Source organism: Protopterus annectens, chromosome 15.part0 (genome assembly GCF_019279795.1).
Source record: "Protopterus annectens isolate FY-2018-M chromosome 15.part0, PAN1.0, whole genome shotgun sequence".
In the NCBI taxonomy this organism is placed as follows: Eukaryota; Metazoa; Chordata; order Ceratodontiformes; family Protopteridae; genus Protopterus; species Protopterus annectens.
Window position 1 is genome coordinate 283,808,052 of NC_056749.1, and position 17,570 is coordinate 283,825,621.

The following is a 17,570-nucleotide window of genomic DNA, read 5'->3' on the forward strand; positions in this document are numbered from 1 at the left end:
TACAGAAAAGTTTTTCACTGTGGTTTCCTTGGTTGTGGGTGGTGGTGTGGTGTGGACATCCAGCGTGACTAGTTTATTGTCTGATCTAACCAGTGACGGGTTGACCTCTGGTGCGGAACACCTGTCGCCCATGTTGGTGACGACTAGGTCCAATAGGTTTTCACCTCCGGTAGGGGAATTTACCAGCTGATCCAGGGCATTTGTGATGATAAATTCCAGGAAGTGCTGGACTTGGGAGTTTGTACTCTAGCAGTTTTCCCAGTTAAAGATAGGGTAATTGAAATCGCCCAAAATCATGGTCTTTGGTAGGAACGTCTTGTTTTCCAGTGTCTCCAGAAAGGCAGAGTGGTGGTCCTGGGTCATGGAGGGTGATCTGTAGCAGGCCACAATTTGCATTGCAGATTTGCCCGATGATAGCTGCACATGGATTATCTCGGAGGTATCATGCTGCGCCACCAACCTGGAGGTGTAGGTATCCTTGATGAATATGGATACACCCCCTCCTTTTGTGTTTCGGTCCATGTTCAGTGGCTGAAATTTGTGGCATGAGTTGTAGCCCGGTAGTGCTGGGGTGCTCTGTGGAGCCTTGAACCAGGTTTCAGTTACTGCACAGATGTTGACGTTCTCCATACTGAGGAGTGCTTCGACTGCGTGCATTTTGAGATTTAAACTCCTGGTGTTGAGTAGCATAACCCTCATTTTTTTTTTTTTTTTTATTTGTGCTGTTTACAGAGGTGGGTTTGACTTTTGAGCCTTGCCTAAAAAAGGCACTATGGGGGCAGCAAGAGCCTTGGCCATTATTCGAAAGCCTAGGGGTGACAGGTGCAAGCTGTCTCTTGCGAAGCAACGAGGCCCGTCAAGCATGTGATCCCAGGCTGACAGACACTGGTTCCCCTTTGAATGACACCAGAAGCTTAGCGAATTGTTGAAATTGATCATTTTTTCTTTACACTGCGGTATCATTCTTAGTGAGGGCAGGATGCTACTCAGGGTCAGGGACATACCCGCCTGGGCTACATGATCAGAGAGCTCTTCCGTGTCTCTCTTCATGTAGGCCTGGGAGGTACGTTTCCGGTCATTCACACCAACATGAACAATGACAGTGTCATATTTGTACTTGTTCTGGAGTGACCTGAGTGCTTGCGTTATGTGGTGGATTCTGGCTCCCGACTGACAGCTAACAGTAACCTTCTCCTTGTCCAGCCTAGTGAGTGGGATGTCAGTGTGCCTTACTATAGAGTTGCCTATTACTAGTGTGTTAGGTATGTTATTTCACCTTAAGGGCTGCGATGGTGTGGTACACGGATTTTGTGTTTTATGTGCCGTCTGGTTTGTGAGACAGGAGGTGCAGGTTTTTTTGGGTGTCTGCTTTGGAGGTCTGCGATGCTTGCAGGTTTTTATTTAGAGCCTCAGAGTATGATTTTGTGTATTTATGTGTATTTTTTGCCAGTGCTGGTTTAGTATGTCTATGTGAGGTTGGAGGTGTGGTGCAAGTGTTAACCTTCTCCTCAGGACTGCCTCTTCCAGTCTTGGGTGGAGAGAGCTTAGCCTCCAATTTAGCTATATAATTGCATCTCTCGCATATGTTAATGTTTTGTGGTAAGAGGAGAGGTTTGTCTGTGTATATGAGGTAGTTGTAACATTGTCTCAGGATACCCAGGTTCACCAGCTGGACTGGACAGTATACCTGAAATTGCCCTTTGGTCATGCCTGAATAGTAGGGTGAGCTGCTTGGTTGGGGAGGGGTGAATAATGAGCCTTGCCCTGCTGGCAATCAAGTGTCTGGGTATATTAGTGCCTGCTATTAGGTCTGAGCAAGTGCTTGTCTGTGGGATGCTTTTTAAGTGCTTAGGTTGAGAGAGTTAGACTACTTTCAAGGGAAAAACTGAAGAGGAGACCTGGTGGAGCCAGGATAAATTTAGCCCTAGCTAACCGGCACTACCCGGACGTGCAAAACTGTGCAAACGCAGTTTTTACAGCAGGGAAGTGAAAGATTGAAATTAACCCAAAATGGCGTATAAACTACTAACTTCTGGGCTGAAACCACTCCTCCAGGGATAGATGGCTGCTCAAAGCTCCCTCTCACAGGTGAGCAGAGAAACCTCCCTCTATCCAAGTAAGGTATGCAGACATCCTTGCCTGCTCTCACCGACTAATAACTCAAACTATTGCGATATGAAACTCTGAATGTCTACTTTATGGCAGATTGAGAGTACAAACACCTTCTTTAGTGACCACTGCTTACAAGCTACAAAAATTCAATATCCACACCACTGCTCACCAATATGTGATGGACCTACCACTGGCAACCAGTATGTCATGACTGGTCTCTGGGCCAGTGAACAAGGACTTCAATCCTCATCACTGACACTGGAGGATGTTCCCTTGGAATACAAAAGGATACACTCAGTATTTCCAGATGCAGACCTCCCTGCATCAAGCACAATTTCTCCTTAAGAGCACACATGGAACGCAGTCAGCCCAGGGTCTAGATTTCTTTATATAGGTCTCCCTCAGATACCCAAAGACTCATCACTGGTACAGCTGTAGAGGTTAAGTCCTCAGCAGAGTGCCCAATCTGGCTATGCTGGCATAAGCCCATATCACTAAGCCCATAAAGATTAAGGTATCAGCAAAATATCCCAAACAGCCAAGCAATTTCTAGGGACAAAGCAGCAAAGAAAAGATTACAGAAAACATACACTATTAAATTTATAAGCAACACTGAGAGAAAAGTCTGTATCACTGCATTAGAATATAATTGAATACGCTGCTAGCCAGTTTTGCCAAGATGTGGAAAAGAAAGCCCATATAAAGGATTTCTATGTTTCAATATACTAAGTTATAAAACAACTGTGCCAACAGCTGCTGCAATTTCCCATTTCTAGCTATCAAAACACTTAAAATACAGTGTCAGCAATCATGCTTCACTGCATGATCAAGTACTGCACAGACAGCCAAATAAAAATCTATTAGAAGATCAATGAAAAATACCTAAAGCTGAGGTGAACATAAATCTAAAGCACAACATGGGATAGACAATCATGGGACAGACCGTCATAGTGCAATTGGCACATAAAAAGCTTTAAATGACGCACATTAATCAGCATAAAGAAACCTGTACCAGAGGTAGGGAAACTAGTTTAGACAGTTTATAAAAACAAAAACCTAACATAACATGCAGCTTAAAATATGAAATATGTGCAGTAGGCAGTGTGAATTAAAAAAAAAAACAACAATATAATGTGCAAAACATGTTATTAACCTACCAGAGTTGCATTTTTGTAGTCCTACCAGTCTGTGGTTAACATGGTTAATGGTGCATTGCCAGAATCTACACAACAATGTCCCACTAGGGGCTGCATTGCCAGAATCTACACAACAATGTCACACTAGGGGCTACAGGTGCCATCCAAATCAGTGAAGGGGATGTTGTGGTTTAAATTATAATGGAAATCTGGATTCAGCAATCACTCTTGAAATGGTCATTTCATGTAAAACTGGTACAGGACCTAGTGAGGTTACCAGGCCATCAATTGCATGGAGTCTGTCTGTGGGTGCATATACAATAGCAAGAACTCCAACAACAAGCTCAGGTTAGCCACTAACAAGCTATTAGCAAATGTATTCTGAAAATACTGTAAAAAATGCTACAAAATAAACATTGCAGACAATGTCCAACATCACTAAAGCAGTACAAACCACTGCCAGAATTACAAAAAACTAGCACCTCTACCTGGACCTATTGCAGCTCCAGTAACAGGATTTCCAATATGCTCAGGGTTTACATGCCAGTTTTACGAGACGCCCTTCTAGCACTTAAGCCTAAGCCAAAGACTCTATATGCAATGCACACCATTTTCTGTAATCTGTTAGTGTCTCAGGATACTGAGCACATTTTTTTCAAGTTCCATTTGAAAGACAGTACCATAAACATAAATAATACCAATGCTATTGTAACTATATGAGCATATAGAATAACTGACTGTTTACTCTGGTGAAATACACTGCAAACTACCTTTTTATCTTCAAGGTATTCAATATCTGCAGTATTATATCCATCCCGTTGGCCATGCGCTCTCACTTTGAACCTCCTCTTACCGATGCTATTGACAACAGAGCGACCATCTGCAAAAAACTCCACATTTCTGACTTCCAGCATGCAGCCATAATCTGCAAACCTATGAGAAACAGTTGTAAACGTTTATAAACTAAGTAAGATGTTATACTGCAGCAGAAGAAAGCTGCTCTGTACACAGTCTCCATAATTTAGAATGTTTTCCAGTAAAATGACCAGACATTACAAGCACATGACAATGACTGGCATATTTAAGAATTAAAATTCTTGAGATGACCTCAACTTAAGACCAGTCTTTACAGCCTTCGGCAAGATTAAAACATAGGTGCAGGAACACTTCATACTTTCCAGTCACAACTGGAAAAAGGGTTCGCCTCAGTTCTGGACACATCTTGCATTTTGTGTTATAACAGCCACAAAGTTTGACTGAAGCTATTCACAGACAAAATTCCTTCGCTAAGAAACAACTAATCTGGGAGAAGCACTAGGTGTTTATCATGATTTTACAACTGTTCATGTTCCAGCTCAGTGTGAGGTCCTCCACACAGTCCATTATGCAGAACAAATCAAATATAATCAATCATTCAGACATGTGCACCAAACGTTACATAAAGCTGCAAATTAATAAACGTTATCTACAGAGGGACTAGAACTGCTGCTTTTACCAAAGATGCTCATCTGGTTTCACTTAATAGCCTTCATCAGATACAATTTAAGTCACTGTATTGGTGCCATTTGTTATTTTGTGACATGTAATAAATACTAACATTTTACATATGGTGATTGCTTTGTGTGATTTTTTTGTATCTCATTAAACCCCAGTGACACCTCCAGGCATTACTCTATGATCAACCTAGTGAAACATCCACTTATCTTAAATTGTTTATTCATATTTAAATTAAAATTTAAAACCATGCAAAATACAAGCTAAAGAAAGAAAAGTTTGCTTTAAAGCTTATATGATGGGCAACACAACCTAATACTTGACCTCCATCTAGTGTAGTTAAAGTATATTAAATATTTTCTTATACTATTTGTATCAAAATTTTAATATGTTTTCAATGACAACAACCATTCAAGAAAGATAACGGCTTAATATTTTCTGAAAACCTTATATTGGGATGAACTTGAAACTAACAATACATCTGTAGTTTGAGTGGTTATAGACTTTACTTCCAACTAGTCTAGAATGCACCGCACTAGCTCCCTTCTCCAGGCCAAGTAGCTGCTGCACAAATATCATCCAAGGAAACACTGGACTGAAAGACTGCAGAGGTTTCCATTGCTCTGGCTGAATGAGCCCGAATGGAACTGTCAGGCTTTGTGCCCTTAGAAGAATGAATAAAGGAAATACATCTAGAAAGCCACTTGGATAAAGTAACTTCAGTAACTGGAACGCCTTTCCTAGGCCCTACTGGAACGCCTTTCCTAGGCCCTACGAATGCAACAAAACTGCTTTGTCTTCCAAACGTCTCTGGTTCTATGTAAATAGAAATGTAACGGTCTATGAGCATCCAAGAGATGCAGAATACATTTCCCTTAGTTTCTAAAATTAGGAAAGAAAACAGGTAACTGAATAGCCTGATTAAGATTCACTTGACAGACCACTTGGGGCAAGAACAAGGGTTTGGTATGCAAGGAGATTCTGTTATAGCAAACTATATACAGTGCTTCAGAAGACAGGGCTTTAAGGTCTGAAATCTGTCTTGCTGATGTGACAGCCACCAAAAATAGTTTTTTCCACAAATATACTAATCACAAATATACTAATCACAAGTTGCTGCAGTTTCAAAGGGGAGCAGAGTAATGAGATGCAAAACCAGATTTAAATTCCAAAAAAGACAGTAGGTTCCTTGTAAGGAAGTTCTAACAATAAGGTCCCTTTTAAGAATGCTTTGCAGAGTTTGTGGGAGTAAAAGGAGGAATTGTCAAATCTAATATGGAAATTTGAAATGGCTACCCCATTATTGAAAAGATCAGCTAGGAAGTCCAATATGAAATGAATAGGGGCTTTGATGGGATCCATGTTGTGTTGCTGTGCCCAAAAGACAAATCTCTTCCACTTACTCCTATATAGCTTCTGAGTTGATGGCTTATGGAATGACATCAAGATATGATGGATTGGAAGGACAGCATAGGTTGTCCACCAATCAATGGAACTGGAGGAACCAAGCTGTCAGTTTGAAACTGTAAAGGTTGGGATGAGTTAATTGTCAGATGTAACCGGTCTGGAAAAGGATCCAGAATCCAGGGTTCCTTCTGTAGAGGAGACCACAGGAAGGGAAACTTTTAGTTATGTACTCACCATAACTTCAGATGTTTGGGATCCATCTCGCCTACATTCTGACTGATGGGTATGCCAAAGTGGCTGAGCTTACTATATCCCAGGATGCACCACTACCAGTCCCCCAGATCTAGTTTGTCCGCATACATGCACACACGCACGCACTGCTTATATAACATCGTCAGATGAAAGATAAAAACAGTAGAACTCAAACCGTTCAATCTCTTCTGATCTCCAAGGCAGGGGAAGGAGGGTAGATGGATCCCAAACATCTGAAGTTATGGTGAGTACATAACTAAAAGATGTTATGTGATCCTATCTCCCTACATTCTGACTGATGGGACAGCGCCCCTAGCACCTGAATCCTGGGTGGCTCACTGGAAAACACTCCTGAGTACCGTGGAACCAAATGATGCTCGCCTTTAGATGCCACATCCAATTTATAGTGGGAAATGAAAGTGTGCGGTTGGACCAAGTAAGCACAAATCTCAGAAATAGCGAGCTTGGAATGAAATGTATAGAGGTAGCCATAGCTCTAGTAGAGTGAGCTTTGACAGATGTTGTAAGTTGCTTATTTGAAGAGGAATAAGCCTGAGTTATGCAATCTCTAATCCATTTGGCAATAGTAGCTTTAGTGATGGTTTTACCCAGTTTATTATCTGAAAAGGACACAAACAATTGGTCTGTTTTTCAATCTGTTGAGTCCTGTCTAGATAGAAGCGCAATTGCCTGTGAACATCCAACTTATGCAAGGTGTATTCCGCTTTGTTTGAAAATTTTGGAAAGAAAACTGGTGGCTCTAGAGATTGTTGGAGACAGAGATTAGAACAAACTTTTGGAACAAAAGATGGATTAGGCCTAAGTGATACTCTATCCTTGTGAAAAATCAAGTACGGTGGTTTGATAGATAGGGCTTGAAGTTCTGAAACTCTTCTTGCAGAGGTAATTGCAATTAAGAAGGCAGTTTTCCAAGACAGATATTTCAACTCACATGTAGCTTCAAATGGGGAAGATGTTAAGGCACTAAGTACCAAATCAAGATGGATGAAAAACTGGGGGTCTTCAAAGCACAGCACGTTTCATGAAAGTTATACATAAACAGCTACACATCAACGGTGGGTCTATGGATAAATTTGGAGATAGCTGCTAGTTGGACCTTAATAGTAGAGACTGAAGATCCTTGATTAAACAAGGATGTTAAAACAGTAATAGGGTCTAAGCCTCTGAGTTGAGCCCAGATAGCAAACCTCTTCCACTTCCTGTGATACAATTTCTTAGTGGTGGGTTTGTCGGCTGAAGATAAAATGTGAATAACTCCAGGGTCCAAGGTGTGATTTCTGACTAAAGTCGGAAGTGGAGGAGCCAAGCTGCTAATTTCAAAGTGTGAAGGGACTGGTGCTGTTGTCCCGACTGGTGAATCAGAAGGTCCGGAGTTAGATCCAAAACCAGGGACCGCCCAGAGCATATTTCTGTAGGTAGGGAACCATACCTGACGAGGCCAGAGCAATTAGAATCATTGTGGACCCCAATTGGGAAGCGATGACTTTGGGAAGGAGTGGAACTGGCAGTCCTGTTGGCCAAGGTTGGACTAGAGCATCGCTAGCCTCTTCCCCTTGACGCTGGGTCAAGGAAAAGAACCTTTAATCCCCCATCTTTGAAAATCTGAGCTGGAGGAGAAAGAATAGTCCTGCTCAGTCTGTCTGCCAATACATTGGATTTTCCTGGAATGTGGTTGGTAGCCACTGCCCATTCCCACACCCTCATGGCCTCTCTGCAAAGGGTAAGATCTGGTCCCTCCTTGTTTGTTTAGATACCAGACCACCGACATGTTGTCTGTGTGGATAGCGATAATGCCTTGAGGAGAAAGTTGTGGAGGGCTTGTAGGGACAGAAGTACAGCCCTCATTTCCAACACATTGATATGGAGAAAGGTTGCCAAGATCCCTGAACTGACCTGCCCAGACAATGCCCCCCCCCCCCCGCCTGGGAGGCATCCGTCAAGGTGGCTACGGTCTTCCCTGATTCAGATTGGATGGCAGAAGCCACCAGCGGAGGTCTTCTGTAATCAGTATGTGATGATTGAGGAGATCCTGAAAGGACCATTGTGTCGATAACAGCCACTGAAGAATTCTCATATGCAATCTTGCCAGAGGAACTAGGAGAACCGTGGCAGACATTGAACCTAAAAGTTGCAGGACCAACCTGGCTGGGGCTTTGGATCTTAGAAGCAGGGCTCGGACTTGACCTTGTAATGTTTGTATCCTTTCGTAGGAAGAAATCAATTTTGAGTCTATCTCTGCTCCTATGAATCTTATGCTGAGAAGGCAGCAAGACAGACTTTGACCAGTTGAATGTAATTCCCGGGAAGCACCCAGGAGATGGTGGCTTGTAGGTTCTCTAGTAGTAGATGCCTGGTGGTGGCAGTCAGGAGCCAGTCGTCCAGATAGGGAAACACTTGGAATCAGAGACTCCTCAGGTGAGCAGTCACTACTGCCAAACACTTGGTGAACACCCTGGGGCTGTGGTGAGACCAAAGGGCAGAGCACAAAATTGGAAATGACCGTCTCCCAGGCTGAAGCGCAGATACCTCCTGGACGCCTGATGTATCGGTATGTGATAATAGGAGATCTATGGAGCACATCCAAACATCTTTCTCCAACAATGGGAGAATGGATTGTAAAGTGACCATTCGAATTTGGACTTCATGACGGACTGGTTTAGTTTGCTGAGATCCAAATGGGTCTCAGGTCCCCTGTCTTTTTTGGCACTAAAAAGAACCTTGAGTAGTTTCCGGATCCGATCTGGTCTGTGGGGACCGTTGGATGACTCCTTTTTCTAGCAACTTTGAAGCTTCTACGGCTGCAATTTCCCTTTAACTGGGTGGTGGGTCCGGGATTTTTGGTGTAACCTCCGGCACCCATCTGTCCTGAGTAATAGACTCCCAGGCTTTTAGGTGCTTGGCAACGGCACCCGACTGGCTCCGGAGCAGCACAGCCGGGCAATCCCTCATGGAGTGTGGGAGGCTGAAGAGCCATGAAAGGACTCGGTCTCCAGTGTTGCGTCTCCCAGAATAATTTCCCGCCTCTGCCTCTGGAAGGGGAATCTTCCTGCTGTTGGGAAAGAATTTCTTCCCTCCTCTTTAGCCTTGGGATAAGGTCTTTACCTTGGGTCCAAACAAAGAGGACCCATCAAAGGCATATGAAATGAGCCTCATGGACGAGTTAGAAATAGAGGTAAGGATAGCCAACTGAGAGAGCTGCTCAGGTAGGTTACCTGAGAGGGAGTCTGAGAGCTCCTTGACCAGATCCCTCTGTAGTCTGGTGAAATGTGCCAAATAATTCAGGGACAGTCAGGGTGCGCTGGTCCATGCTCCTAGACTCCTTATTAGTCTGCCACGCCCTGCTGGGTAGCAGATGCCACCACCATGGCATCTACAGCCGGTGGGGCAGACAAAAATTTGTTAGGCACTGGTTCCACAGTATCTGGATGTTAAACCAAATCCAGGAACAGACACCCAGGAGGCGGAGGGGCCTTGAGAAACACTGACTCATCAACGGAGGGGGTTGAATTCCAGCCAGCCTCGCTGCTCAAGGATTTCTAGAATGTCTGCAAATGAGACATCATCATCATCAAGATCAGTGTCAGTCCACTTGCTCCTCTCTGACCCATCTTTCCTTGGGGGCTCTTCCAAGACAACTCAAGAACCCTCAGGAGAGACAGGGAACTGCCAAAGACCCAGTCTGCATGCCCAGGAAGGTGCCCGGTAGCCGCAGAGATGGTCAAGAAGACTTGGCCAAGGCACTCCTCATAGCTCTGAAAGCCGGACCCCAGAATCCTGGGAGAGCCATGATAGCAGACGGAAGTCCGCACCGTCAAGCACCGAGAGGGAGGCTCGGAACAGACAGCATAGGTCCCTAGGATCTCCACTGGCTCCATCAGCACCTCTGGACGGAGAGCCAGGCGGTCGGAGGAGGAATGGCAATGAGCGAAACAAATTTTTGAAAGACTGGGACTGGAACAGTCTTTGGAGCACCCTGTCTATGTCGACATCCTCGATGACCTGGAGGAGACAAGGAGTGCACAAACCAATTTCCATCGGTGCGAAGAGGAAGTGTCTGAAGGACAACCTTCATCGGATCCGAGATCAGTGGAGCCGGCGAAGGTGAGATGCCCCAGCCGCCGGGTTCAACCCAGAGGAGTCGAGACTGGAGGCATCGAGGCAGACATTCCCTCCGCCGAAGTCCGTGGGAGCCAAGGAGAAGCCTGCCTATGTCTTTCGGACTGGTCGGAGCTCTTTCTTTTTAGCAGGAGAAGGAGAGGACGCTAATGCTTCTTCAAAAGAGGGTTTTATAAGGCCTTTCAAAATAAGTTTATTTTTCCTCTCTTGGAGGACCCTTGAGGAACGCTGCAGGACTCCTGCAAATGTTTGGCGCCCAAACAATATACACAGAGAGAGTGGTCATCTGTGATTGAAATTTTAAAACTGCACTTAGTGCACTTCTTAAAGCCCAAGGCCTAGGAGCCTGAGACATTATAGCAACAAATTCAGTAACTGATCACAGAAAAAACTTTTTTTTTTAAATTGACTGTCACTACAATGATTAGCTTACGGCCGCGATTAAGATTGACAGTCCGACAACTACAGAAAAAATAACTAAAGGGGATCCTAGAACCCCTAAGGATTTGAAAGAAATTGACTGACAGGGAAAGGCCCTTCAATTCAAGGGGGCCTCTAGTCAGAACAAACACACAATCACACACAAAATTTTCCACAAAAAATACCAGTCACACACACAAAAAGTACGGTATAGCTGTTAAAACAGCTTTTTGTTATAGAAATAGAAAATTCCTGACAGAAAAAGTTAGTGAAAAACACTACTTAGCTCAGCCAGCTCGAGACCACGTCTTTGCTAGTTAGTGGCAAACGAGATCTGGGGGACTGGTAGTGGTGCATCCTGGGATATAGTAAGCTCAGCCAATAAGAGACTTACTGCTCTTGGCATAAGCGTGAAGGTGGAGCCGAGGGATCGGCTCCGAACCCATCAGTCAGAATGTAGGCGAGATAGGATCACATAACATCCATATTTGTTGAGGCCAATATGGGGGCAATGAGGATAATTGTCCTCTTCAACCTTTTGGCTTTCTGAAGGAACTTGGGAATCCATGGAATTGTGGAAAGGGCACACAGAAGTTCAGGGGGGCCAATCATGCATCGGAGCATCCCTCCAGGTTTGCCCCTGTGGGGGAATCAGGGTGTAGTAGTCACTGTATCTGCTATTGAGAGGAGAGACAAAAAGATTGCAGCAAGGCTGGCCCCATGTGTGGAAAATGTGGTTACCACATTCTGAATGAAGGATCACTCGTGTGGTATGAGAATGGCTTTGCTCAGTTTGTTCACTATGATGCTAGACCTCTTGGAATGTGTTGCTATCAGACGGCGGTTGGATGAGATTGCCCATTGTCACACACAGGGCTTTCTGACAGAGAGAGGGTATGATCTGGTTCCTCCTTGCTTGTTTATGTACCATACCACAGACACATTGTTGGATTGAATTGCTACCATGCCTAGATGAAGGGCAGACTGAAATGCTTGCAATGCTAAGAGCATTGCCCTCATGTCCAAGACATTTATGTGGAGCTTGGCCTTGTCTAAAGCCCAGGTGCCTCCAACAGTCTTCCCCAGTTAATGCCCCCCCCCCAATCCTATCTGGGAAGCATCTGTGGTCACCATAGCCTGTGGTAGAGGAGGAACAAAAGGTCGGCTTGTGTCACCTGCCGAGAATGAATCCACCATAAGAAATCTTTTTTGCATGTTTCTGTTATGAGAATTTGAAAGGACACTGGTTGATGGACTAATGACCATTGCGAGGCTAGAAGCCTTTGCATGTAAAACTTGGCCAGTGGGACTAACACAGCTATGGAACCAAAGGCCTGGATAACTTAACAGGTTAGTACTCTTGTTTCTGATCAACCTTGCAGTCTGTCTCTTTATTGTCAGTACTCTGGAAGGGGGAAGTTTGGAAATCATCATCAGGTTCTTGTCTAACAGGGCTCCTATAAACTATCATTTGAGTGGGTTCCAGAGGAGATTTTTTTGCTGATTTATTGTTATGCCCAGTTCTGAGAAAAGCTGAAGAACAGAGTTTCTTGCATATACAAGTAGATGCCTGGTCGGGGCGGAAATGAACCAGTTGTCCAAGTATGGAAACACTTGGAATCCTTGTCATCACAGGTGAGCCACAACCACTCACACATTTGGTGAACACTCTTTGGGCAATAGTGAGACCAAAGGGCAGCACTCTGAACTGGTAATAACTGGCTCCCAGATGGAAGGCAAGGTATCTTCTGGAGTGTCTGTCCATTTTTATGTGGTAATACACATCCTTAAGATCTACAGAGCATATCCAATTGTGCTTTTCCAGAAAGGGGAGTATGGACTGTGACCATCTGGAATTTGCTGCGACAGACTGATTTGCTCAATTTGCCAAGATCTAGAAGAGAGTGTCCCCCCCTTTTTTTGGCACTATAAAAAACAAAAAAAAAAAAAAACAAACAAAAAAGCAAACCAAAAAACACATACCTCTAGTAAGTTATGAATACACTCTGGTCTGGGGAGGACCTCTCTATTACTTTTTTCCCTAGCAGATTTAGAATTTGCAAAACGGCTTAATCCCTTTGACTGGGTAGAACGTCTGGGGTTTTCTTGTTGGGAGAAGGGAATTGGCAACCCCTGGATGTCATCCTCTGCACCCATACATCGCAAGTTATGTTCTTCCAGGCTATCAGTGCAGGGATAAGCAACCCCCCGGATTCAGAGGCAGATAATCAGGCCTCCCTTCAGCAGTGCTAAAAAGGTTTCCTCAAAGAATGGTTCCCATGAACCCTGGTTCTGCAGACCTCCTCTATCCAGAGGATGACATCTTCCATTGCCGTCTCCCCCTCTGCCTCTAGGGGAAAATTCTCCACATGTGTCCTGGTAAGATCCTGGAGACTTTAAGCCACATTTTCCTGCTACCTCTCTGACCTTTATGGTAAGGACTCTGAGGAGTTGAAAAATGTATGCCCAAGGCAGAAAGGGTTTTACCATCTTTCTCAAAACTGGATTGCATATCCTTGACTTTGGGCCCAAAAAAAAGATGCGCCATCAAACGAAGCATTGACAAATGAAAACTTAAAAGGCTCTGCAAAATCTCAAAGGTGCATCCAGGCATGCCTCCTCATGGAAATGCTGGAACCTGCCACTCTACTCGTTCCTTCAGTGGTGTGTGCAATAAGTCTCATGGAAGAGTTGGCAACTGAATGAAGGGTGGCTAACTGGGAAGCTACCTTTTCTTAAGCTCCCTCAGCTACTGATCCTTGAAGGGCATCAGAGTTCCTTAATCAGATCCCTTTCTAACCTTGTGAAACGAGACAAGTAATTCAGCAAATGCAGGGCAAAGATCACTGAGGAAAAGATGCACTTCCCACATCTATAGTAGAACTCTCGTCGAAAAGTTATTTCTTGGTCGGTGCTGCTATGACCATAGCATTTACTGCAACCCCCTTAGTCCAAAAAACTTTAATTTGGTCTCCAGGGAACAGGCTCAATGGAATCTGGGGTCTCCCACGCCCACCATGAGATTAAGTCTATAAGCTAATCAGTGGGAGGAGACATCCAAGAGGTAGAAGGATGGGACTTGAAGGCGGCTAGGTACACTAACTCCTCAGGCGAGGGGTTGCTTGACTTAGTCACCCCTCTGCTTGAGAATTTCTAGAATCTCCCCAAAGAAAACATCCTTGGGGGGTGACCATGGGGAACCCTCACCTTCATCGAGGTCAGTGTCTTCAGTGGCTGACTTCTCTGTGGAGTCAGAGTGCTTCCTCTTGCATGACCTCTTCCGAGGAACCTCCTCAGTGGGATAATCTGGGGAGGTATCTGAAGAGTCAGAGGTACATTGACGGGTATCCTGGCGCCTAGGTTCCCACTGTCCCTGTGGAGCAAGAAGGGAGGAAGAAGAGTGCTGAGCGTTTACTTGGGATAATGGGTCCAAAAAGGGGGGGGGTGACTTTGCTGGTGCAGAGGAGGCCATAGCCCACTCCAAAGACTGACCCCTCTTGGAAGGATGAGTACTCTGGACCAGGGAAGCCATGCTTTTGGGAAGGAGAGCCCCCCAAGTCCAGAAGACAGATCCATCCAGGGAGGGAGCAGAGGTCACTTTTATCGAATACCTGAGGGCAATCAACCACTCCCAACTATCTGGGTGTAAACTGGACTCAAAGTCAGATGAGCTCACTTTGGCTCTGGGAGCTCTCCAGCTCTGAAAAGGCTGATAAGCTCTGAGCATAGGTCTGTTCCAAGGAAGACAGCATCCTAGTATCTAAACTCAAAAGTCACCAGGCACATCGGATCTGTGGGCTCCGACATGCCATGAAGTCAGAGGAGGAGTAGGAGGAAGTGGACGGTTTGGGTAGACCTGGAGCTGAAAGGGCTGACGATGAAGGGGACCTAGTGATACACCCTGTGCTCATAAGCTCTTCTGCACCATCTGCTCCACTTCTTCTTCTGTAATACTCCTGGTCAAAAGGGAGGACATAACAGAAGGGGATCCTGGCCTAGGCAGAAAGGGGGACAGTACCCTTGAAAGTACTGGGCTGTATGAAGGAGAGTACCATGTTCTTGGCAAGTTCAGTATCTACTTGAAAGGCCTAAACATCAGGTCCAACCACTCCTTGTCAGATGAGGTCGGAGCCAAAGAAGCCATATCCGATGGACTAGCAGTCGGAGCATACTGTTCCGATCAGATCTGTGACTCCCCAAGGGGGGGGGGGGGTTGATTTTTTGGACTTCAGCTCCAAAATATTAGTTGGCACCAATGGTCTTTTCTTGGCCTTGTCTGAGGATTTGGAGGAAAAGGGCGAAGCAGGACTTGGAGCCAAATTAGTTTTATGGGAAGAAGTTGCTCCAGAAACTGCTTCACCAAAGGCTGAAGGCAACGTCCCTCTCAAAATGTGCTTATTCCTTCTATTAAAGCTTGGTTATTGAAGGAGAGACAAATGGCACAGTCCTCCTGTGAATGCGAAGGCCCAAGACAGTACACACAAAGAATGCGAGTTGCTGAAGGAATCTGTCCACACTTAGTGCACTTCTTGAAGCCCACTGGTTTCTCTTGTTTCTCCACCATAATAAAGAACAGGAACAACTTGTGTGGGTGTGCGTACACACAGTTTTTAGTTTTTTAGTCTGAAAATGGAGGGAAGGGAAAACCCTACTAAAAACAGTAGGGAAGAAATACTTCAGAGGTAAAAGGGGAGAAAGTAACTTCTGAAAAAAACTGTTCCGAGCAGGAAGGGGGAAAGTGAAGGCAAGATAAATATAGTAAACTAGTGGACAGAGCAACAGAGAGAAAATGGATAGAAGTGACCATCTTATCAAAAAACTAATAAGGTACAAAGAGATTGAAGAAAATTTGAAGAAAAAATGTATAACTTGACCCAAGAGCTACTGAACGACCAAGTATTCGCAAAGCGGTAAAATGAGATCAGAGGTAAATGGGGACAGATGCATGGTGTGTAAGGGGGAGGTACCCAAGAGCTTTTTGGCTACCACAAGCTTGCTAATGGCAGAGTCAGATCACAGGACTCTGATCCGGACCCATATGTGAGAAGAGAAGATGAAAATTTGACAATATTAGATCATTCATTACTTTATTAATAGTACTTACTGGAAGAATAAATCAGATACTATAATATTCATAGAAGCAAAGGAGATATTTTATAGGTTTTTCTTGCAAGTGTAATCTCCTAATAAAATGGAAAGTTGTGGCTGCCATCTTCCATGAATATCATAATTTTATTGTGTATTTATGTACAACAATTTGTATTTGGTGCTCAACTTTTCAGTTTTTTCTTCATAGGCATTTTAAAATTGATCTTAACTTGAGGCCGATTGTATTGGCAATGTGCAATCACTTTGCTGTAGTAATGCAATGAAATATGTAGAAATATAAAATCTTCAATAGGGGTGGGTGCAGTCAGGCTGCTAGCCATCAAGCAATTCCTTCAGAGAGAATACAGGTCAGATAGAGAACATAGTAGTTGGGACTTTCTTCCAGAAAGATGCATGTGAGGCAGCTCGGCTACAATCATTTCCAAAGAGGGGAAGAAACATTAAAAATAACAGTCACGCTAGCTTAGGCTGGGATTAAAGGGGAACATACAGTTAGATACAAGAGCTGTAAAACTCAGTAATGGGTTTCATTGGGACTTGAGTGCAAAGCCTTGAAAGACAGTAGTAAAAGACAGTAGTAAAGTAAGAAACAGGTTACAGTGAATAATGGGGAATTGGTAAACAAGAATTAAAAGACAGTCCATCAATGAATCATTACTAGTTGGGAATGGATTCAAGGGATGCCCATTTTCAATGAGCAAATAATGCATTTTATCACATGCAAGGATTAAAGATGCAAAACCCTAATCATACGACAGGAATAGCCCATTTATAACATATGCCTAACTAGCATTAAACAAGTTAAGTTTAAATGCAAAGTTATGCATTGTTAATTACATTTTACTATATATTTGCATATGTTTTCACCTAGAATGCCTAGATCTCAACTTATTGACAAATCTAAAAAAAGAACTAGTCAAATAAAATAGAGAGAGAAGCCATTGTAGGAATATACCCTCAGAATCCCACAGTATTGGAGAGGAGTATAATGGATTTGAAGATCTTGATGAGGAATGTCAATGGCTAAACAGAAGCAGGTAAAACGATGAATACTGACATACATTAAAGCAGAGTAAGGTAACTGTTGCATTACTGCATGATACACAGTTAAAAAGAGCAGAACATTTAGCAATTCTAAGAAACTGGTTACTCAGCGGAACTAAAAAGAGAAATAAGGGGTGGTTCTAATAATTCAAAATGAGATATCCTTGAAAGTGAAGGATACCGTTGGCTGATGGGCACAGTAGATTTGTAGGCATAAAAGTAGATGGGGGATTCACTATTTTACCTGTGTGTACACCTAAAACTGATGGGATATAAAGACATTGACAGTGTAGTTGAAGGACACTCTGGTATTCCTACAACTCCTCCAGATTTAGGCAATGGGACTGAATGGGGAGGGTTTAGTTCCCGCAAGAGCAAATTTACTTAGTGGAGCATGTTAAAACAAACTAATTACAATTTCTGATCCTGCCTCTTTACAACTGAAATGGGAGTGAGTGG

General features: G+C 43.9%; 1 protein-coding gene across 1 annotated transcript in view; it reads right to left on the minus strand.

The window, feature by feature from the left end:
* LONRF3 (LON peptidase N-terminal domain and ring finger 3) overlaps nt 1-17,570 on the minus strand; it is a 203,408-nt gene that overhangs the window by 49,174 nt on the left and 136,664 nt on the right. Inside the window, exon 9 of the mRNA XM_044057065.1 lies at nt 4,019-4,181. Coding sequence (XP_043913000.1) covers nt 4,019-4,181 — 163 coding nt within the window. The remainder of the gene's footprint in view (nt 1-4,018; nt 4,182-17,570) is intronic.